This window comes from Nerophis ophidion, linkage group LG01 (assembly GCF_033978795.1).
Source record: "Nerophis ophidion isolate RoL-2023_Sa linkage group LG01, RoL_Noph_v1.0, whole genome shotgun sequence".
NCBI classification, from domain to species: domain Eukaryota; kingdom Metazoa; phylum Chordata; class Actinopteri; order Syngnathiformes; family Syngnathidae; genus Nerophis; species Nerophis ophidion.
Window position 1 is genome coordinate 17,149,794 of NC_084611.1, and position 8,029 is coordinate 17,157,822.

Here is an 8,029-nt window from a genome sequence, read left to right on the forward strand (position 1 = left end):
ACATATTTATTAACTCGATAAATCTTGGCAGGGCATGAGGCAAACAAATATAAACTATGGCGTGGAACAAACACAAAACTGTGGCATGAAAAAAACTAAAATAAACTACGGCTTCAAACAATCACGAAACTGTGGCAAGAAATAAACAAGACTTATGTGGACACGGCATGAATCGAGCAACATGAACTGTGGTATCGCATGAAAACAAGCGATGACGCCAGGCTGACTGACTGGCAAACACAGGCTTAAATAGGGCCTTGATTAGAAACGGGTGCGCGGTCCGAACACCAGAGGCATGGTAACCAAACAAAACAAGGGAGCTCAAACAGGAACTAAAAGAGTCCAAAAACTAACAAAAAAAAACAAAAACAAGATTAAGTCTTTGTTACTTAGAATATGTTCCCTATACTAAAGTCTTAGGTCTCTGCTTTTTGCAAATGATGTGGTTCTGATGGCTTCATCTGACCAAGATCTTCAGCTCTCACTGGATCGGTTTGCAGGCGAGTGCGAATCGCCCGGAAGAGGGTGGAGTGCCATCTCCGGGTTGGGGGGGGGACCCTGCCCCAAGCGGAGGAGTTCAAGTACCTCGTAGTCTTGTTCACGAGTGAGGGAAGAGTGGATCGTGAGATCGACAGGCGGATTGGAGCGGCGTCTTCAGTAATGCGGACGCTGTATCGATCCGTTGTGGTGAAGAAGGAGCTGAGCCGGAAGGCAAAGCTCTCAATTTACCATTTGAACTACATTCCCATTCTCACCTATGGTCATGAGCTTTGGGTTATGACCGAAAGGACGAGATCACGGGTACAAGCAGTCGAAATTAGTTTATCTGCCATCAGGAAGGAACTCAAAGTAAAGCCTCTGCTCCTCCACATGGAGAGGAGCCGGATTCGGGTTCGGGCATCTGGTCAGGATGCCACCCCAACGCCTCCCTAGGGAGGTGTTTCGGGCACGTCCAACAGGTAGGAGGCCACCGGGAAGACCCAGGACACGTTGGGGAAGACTATTTTCTCCCGGTTGGCCTGGGAACACCTCAGGATTCCCCGGGAAGAGCTAGACGAAGTGGCTGGGGAGAGGAGAGTCTAGGCTTCCCTGCTTAGGCTGCTGCCCCCGCGAACCGACCTCGGATAAGCGGAAGAAGATGGATGGATGGATGGATACTAAAGTGCTATCAAAAACATGTAACTTTGTCTTGAATTTGAGTAAATATATATATATATATATATTTCACTAATGAAGGGTTCGGTGAATGCGCATATGAAACTGGTGGTTTAACAAGGTTAAGAACCACTGTTCTAGGAACATAGAGATGGGGTTTGTATCTATGGTGTCATTCAAGTCCTCAACTGACTCAGGATCTGGAATCATAGATTTGTCGGTGTAATTAGCTCGAAGGGGGCATGGACGCCAGTACCGTCAGAATAAAAGAAGCCAGGGACTGCTGGTCCCTCATGGTCACTGTGCCAGATAGCTCCTCAAACTCCGCCACCTCCGCGGGAGTGATGTTCCAACGCACCTGCACCTCCCCGAAAACACCTGGGCCACGCACCAGGCTGAAACAACACGCATCGTTTTACCACACGGGCCGTTCAGACAGGACGCCGTTTGCCTCCTGGCGATGGTTGCGTCACCTGACAACAGCACTGCCATTGTAAGGTCCTTCTGACTCTCCGATGAAAATGCTCCTCGCCGACTCCGCCAATCCGATGATGCCCAGGGCAGCCTTGTCTGCCAGGATGGTGACGGTCGCCAGGCCTGGAGCACAGAGAGAAGGCAGCGGACTTTTTGACAATGGAATGTTTTTTTTATTAAATTGCTGACTTTCTGAAATACGGACCGTTTAAAGGGTCAATGACAGCCCTGGTGTCACTGGCAGGAAACAGCTGAACGGTGAAGGACTCGTCTCCTTCCAGTACGCTGTCAGCAAGGGCTCTTATCACAAAAGTCTTCATTGAGTCATTCTGTAAAGTCAACATGACAGACATTTACAATCGACTTGATTTTTTATTCCGACATTTCCCCCCCAAAATACAAAACAAAACCCTACAGCAGGGGTCGGGAACCTTTTTGGCTGAGAGAGCCAAGAAGCCAAATATTTTGAAATGTATTTCCCTAAAGAGCCATATAATATTTTTTTTAACACTGAACACAACTGAACGCGTGCATTTTTAAATAAGACCAACATTTGTAGAGCAGTATTTTCAACCACACTAGTGTGCCGTGAGGTACAGTCTGGTGTGCCGTGATTTGGGTTAAAAATAGTTTTTTGAAAACCAGTAATTATAGTCTGCAAATGATGTGTTGTTGTTGAATGTCGGTGCAGAGTAACCGTGTAAAATACTTCCATATCAGTAGGTGGCAGCCGGTAGCTAATTGCTTTGTAGACATCGGGAACAGCGGGAGGCAACGTGAAGGTAAAAATGGTTGAATCAAAAAAATAAACAAAAGGTGAGTGCCTCTAAGAAAAGTCATTGAAGCTTAGGGAAGGCTATGCAGAACCAAACTACAACTGAACTGGTTACAAAGTAAACAAAAACAGAATGCTGGACGACAGCAAAGACTTACTGTGGATGTACAATGTACATTCGAACATGACATGACAATCAACAATGTACCCACAAAAAAGGATAAAAACAACTGAAATATTCTTGATTGCTAAAACAAAGCAGATGTGGGAAATATCGCTCAAAGGAAGACATGAAACTGCTACAGGAGAACACCAAAAAACGAGAAAAAGCCACCAAAATAGGAGCGCGAGACAAGAAGTAAAACACTACACACAGAAAAACAGCAAAAAACTCCAAATAAGTCACCTACTTTGAGACAAGACCTACGTTGATGCATGCTTGGTTATGGTTTAATTCATATTCAACAATTGCGATAACTACTTTTTGCTGTCAACTGAGTTTCATTTTTTAATGATTTCTTTTGGTGGTGTGCCTCCGGATATTTGTCAACGCAAAAATGTGCCTTGGCTCACAAAAGGTTGAAAAACACTGTTGTAGAGTATAATAGGTCTCTTATTCTTTGTAATAACACTGTTATTCTGAAGCTAACTGTAGAGGGGGCGTGGCCTGCGGGCCTGCAGCGAAGCAGGGTGTTGCCAGCGACCGGTGCATAGATGGCCCACCTGGGCCTTGTTATCTAATCACCTGTCGCTCTGTTTTAAGCATCAGCCAGGAGGAAAGACAGGGTTGGGGCTGGAGCCAGAGTGCGAGCAAGAACGAAAGAGGAAAAGACAATTGCCGGAAAGCAACTGAGAGACTTCTTGAAAAATAAAACAATATTGTAACCCTGAAACAGGCTCTCATGTCGGCGCTTGGTGGTATGAAGAACCCCCAGGAGGGCAAGCCCTACACGAACCAATAATAAATAAATAACTTCTTACCATTAACGCAACTTCTTGAATTGGTGCGGTAGAAAACGGATGGACGGATTAAAAATGCATGAGAATGTTTTAGATTTTGAACATTATTTTTAACACTGTGATTACAAGTGGAAATATTTATTACTTATCGTGTCAAGCAATGTCAGCTCAGATTTACCTGGGAGCCAGATGCAGTCACCAAAAGAGCCACGTCTGGCTCGCGAGCCATAGGTTCCCTACTCCTGCCCTACAGTCATCCCTGGTGTATCACTGCTAATTGGTTCTGGACCTTAAAAGAAAACATGTCCATTTATAACCCGATTATTTAGTTTTTAAATTTGATCTAAAATCTGTACATTGCTACTGTAATTTTAATTTTCCTGAGGGAACTCTCCTGAAGGAATCAATAAAGTACTATCTATCTATCTATCTATCTATCTATCTATCTATCTATCTATCTATCTATCTATCTATCTATGGTAGGGCCTGACCTATGAAGATCCACATATCACACGCTTAAAAGCATCTGTAAAATTGTGTATACTGTAGTGTTCAGACTAGTGTTGTCCGGATACCAATATTTTGGTACGGGTACCGGTATCAAAATTATTTCGATACTTTTCTATATAAAGGGGACCGCAAATATTGGAATTATATTGGTTTTATTTTAACAAAAAATCTTAGAGTACATTAAACATATGTTTAAAAATAAAATAGTGTACATACTAGACAACATTTCTTTTATTAGTAAGTAAACAAACAAAGGCTCCTAATTTAGCTACTGAAATACGCAGTGGCATATTGTCTCATTTATCATTCTATTATTTTGTCAAAATTATTAAGGACAAGTGGTAAAATATGACTTATTAATCTACTTGTTCATTTACTGTTATCATATTATTTATTTATCTTTTAACATGTTCTATCTACACTTCTGTTCAAATGTAATAATCATTTGTTCTTCTTTTCTTTGATAATTTACGTTAGTTTTGGATGATACCACAAATTTGGGTATCAATCCGATGCCGAGTAGTAACAGGATCATACATTGGTCATATTCAAAGTCCTCGTGTGTCCAGAGACGTATTTTGTGAGTTTGTAAACATAATATAAACTTTATAAAAAATGAAATAAGATGTTGTGATGCCAAAAAATAATCATAGTATTAGCAAATAGATACGCTCCAGTACTTGATATCATTACATTGGCTGTCAGGTGTAGATCCACCAATGGCGTTTGTTTACATTGTGATGCCGGTGAGCATGTTTAGCTATTCCTCGTCCTGCAGGGGTGATACTTGTAAGAAACTTACTTTATTTGTCGCCATGGAGGCGAGGGTTAGTGATTTAGAAGTAGCTAAAACCGACTGGGGCTGGACTTTAGCCGTGAGCTAGCTAGCCAAGTCTTAAAGCACCTCTTCCTGAGGGTGTTTCGGTGTTATAACTTCACCTTTATCGTTAGTTTTTAAGCCAAAATGCGTCCATTCTTTTTTTCTGTCTACGCACTGTGTCTGCTTGTAAGTACTCCGTGATTGTGCGCTGCCGAATATGCTCCTCTGCTCGTAAACCAGCAATGACAGGACGTGACGACGACGGGGGAACATTACTCAGGTAAACAGGCTAATTGGGAACAGGTGGGTGCCATGATTGGGTATACAAGCAGCTTCCATCAAATGCTCTGTCATTCACAAACAAGGATGGGCTGAGGGTCACCACTTTGTCAACAAATGTGTGGGAAAATTGTCCAACAGTTTAAAAAAAACATTTCTCAACCAAGGAATTTAGGGATTTCACCATCTACGGTTCATAATATCCTCAAAAGTTCAAGAAAATCTGGAGAAAACCAACATTGAATGCCCGTGACCTCAGGCGGTACCACATCAAAAAGCGACATTAGTTTGTAAAGGATATCACCACCTGGGTTCAGGAGCACTTCAGAAAACCACTGTCAGTAACTACAGTTGGTCAATCCATCTGTAAGTGCAAGTTAAAACTCTACTATGCAAAGCGAAAGCCATTTATCAACAACACCCAGAAAAGCCACCGACTTCGCCGGGGCTGAGCTCATCTAAGATGGACTGATGCAAAGTGGAAAAGTGTTCTGTGGTTTGACGAGTCCACATTTCAAATTGTCCTCCAGAACAAAGAGGAAAAGAACCATACAAACTGTTATAGGCGCAAAGTTCAAAATCCAGAATCTGTGATGGTATGGGGGTGTATTAGTGTCCAAGGCATGGGTAACTTACACATCTGTGAAGGCACCATTAATGCTGAAAGGTACATACAGGTTTTTGGGCAACATATGTTGTCATCCAAGCAACATTATCATGGGCACCCCTGCTTATTACAGCAAGACAATGCCAAGTCACGTGTTACAACAGCGTGGCTTCGTAGTAAAAGAGTGCGGGTACTAGACTGGCCTGCCTGCAGTCCAGACCTGTCTCCCATTAAATATCTGTGGCGCATTGTGAAGCCTAAAATACCACAACAGAGACCTCAGACCGTTGAACAACTTAAGCTGTACATCAAGCAAGAATGGGAAAGAATTCCACCTGAAAAGCTTCAAAAATGTGTCTCCTCAGTTCCCAAACATTTACTGAGCATTGTTAAAAGGAAAGGCCATGTAACACAGTGGTAAAGATGCCCTTATGCACACTTTTTTGCAATGTGTTGCAAACACCTATGAAGTAAAAACCACTTCAGGTGACGACCACTTGAAGCCCATCGAGAGAATGCCAGGAGTGTGCAAAGCAGTAATCAGAGCAAAGGCTGGCTATTTTCACAAAACTAGAATATAAAACAAGTTTTAAGTTATTTCATGTATTTTTTTTGCTAAGGACATGACACCACATGTGTCCATTCATAGTTTTGATGCCTTCAGTGACAATCTACAATGTAAATAGTCATGAAAATAAAGAAAATGCATTGAATGAGAAGGTGTGTCCAAATGTTTGGACTGTAATGTATGTATATAACTTTTTTGAAAAAATTATTTTTATAGTGAAAATTAAAGGAAAACTAAACAAATTAAATTTTCAGCATTAAGCTTTGGACTACAAAGGGAAAAAAACACTGTCTGCTTAATTGATTATTATTACCTTATAACTGACAATATGACTCCTTATAGCACTGATTCACTTGGGAATAAATCACTTGGCGTCACCAAAGAAATCTCGGCAAATAAAAAATTCTCATGCGAAAAATACTTACACGTCTTATATTCGGGTACTGACCGAGAAATATTCCATTTTACAAAATGTTTATTATTAGATTGTAGGTGTAGTGTGCTGCGTCATGCCATACTGTAGAGCAGCGCTGCTGGTCTTTCAAGTAGGGGAAGCTCACTTTTAGCTACATTTTAACCACAAACAGTCTCCAAGAACAGATCAAATACATAAATATGTTAGATATCACAAGGAAAATGTCACTTAAAGGATTGTAAAATGATCCATATCAACACAAGACAAGGGGAAAACGTGGCCTAGTGGTCAGAGTGTCCACCCTGAGACGGGTAAGTCGTGAGTTCAAACCCCGGCCGAGTCATACCAAAGACTATAAAAATGGGACACATTACCTCCCTGCTTGACACTCAGCATCAATGGTCGAAATTGGGGACTAAATCACCAAAAGGCTCCCCTCACCTTCCAGGGATGGAAAAACAGTATGGGTCAAATGAAGAGGGTAATTTTACCACACACAGTGTGTGTGTGACTATGAAGGGGTAATAAAATTTGACTTAAAGGCCTACTGAAATGAGATTAAAGGCCTACTGAAATGATATTTTCTTATTTAACTGGGGATAGCAGGTCCATTCTATGTGTCATACTTGATCATTTCGCGATATTGCCATATTTTTGCTGAAAGGATTTAGTAGAGAACATCCACGCTAATAAAAAAGCCGTGCCTTTACCGGAAGTAGCAGACGATGTGCGCCTCACATTGTTTATAATGTGAGCCTCCAGCAGCAAGAGCTATCCTGACCGAGAAAGCGCCAATTTCCCCAATAATTTGAGCGAGGATGAAAGATTCGTGGATGAGGAAATTTAGAGTGAAGGCTTAGGGAAAAAATGTAAAAAAAAAAAAAGGCGAGGGCATGTGAGAGCGATTCAGATGTTTTTAGACACATTTACTAGGATAATTCTGGGAAATCCCTTATCTGCCTGTTGTGTTGCTAGTGTTTTTGTGAGTTAAAGAGTACCTTAAAGTCGGAGGGGTGTTTTGACGCCAGAGTCTCTGAGAGAAGTCACGGCAGCAGGAGGACGCTGGCTCCGCTGATCTCCGGTAAGAGGCGACTTATTTCCACAATTTTGTCACCGAAAACTGCCGGTTGACAAGTAGTCGTGATCCATGTTCGCTTGACCGCTCTGATCCATAGTAAAGCTTCACCTCCGGGAATTTTAAACAAGAAAACACCCTGTGTTTGTGTGGCTAAAGGCTAAAAGCTTCCCACCTCCATCTTTCTACTTTGACTTCTCCATTATTAATTGAACAAATTGCAAAAGATTCAGCAACACAGATGTCCAGAATACTGTGTAATTGCGCGATGAAAAGAGACGACTTTTAGCCGCTAGTGGTGCTGAGCTAATATGTCCCCTGCAACCAATAACGTCACAAACACGCGTCATCATTCCGCAACGTTTTCAACAGGAAAATTTAAACTTGTAAT

The 8,029-nt window shown here is 41.8% G+C and overlaps 1 protein-coding gene across 1 annotated transcript in view; it reads right to left on the reverse strand.

Moving 5' to 3' along the window:
* The window catches only part of adgrv1 (adhesion G protein-coupled receptor V1), a 469,843-nt gene that overhangs the window by 204,625 nt on the left and 257,189 nt on the right, over positions 1-8,029 (reverse strand). Inside the window, exons 63-65 of the mRNA XM_061897509.1 lie at positions 1,835-1,958; positions 1,629-1,752; positions 1,412-1,550 (exon numbers count right to left, since the gene is read on the reverse strand). Of these exons, the coding sequence (XP_061753493.1) occupies positions 1,412-1,550; positions 1,629-1,752; positions 1,835-1,958 (387 nt within the window). The remainder of the gene's footprint in view (positions 1-1,411; positions 1,551-1,628; positions 1,753-1,834; positions 1,959-8,029) is intronic.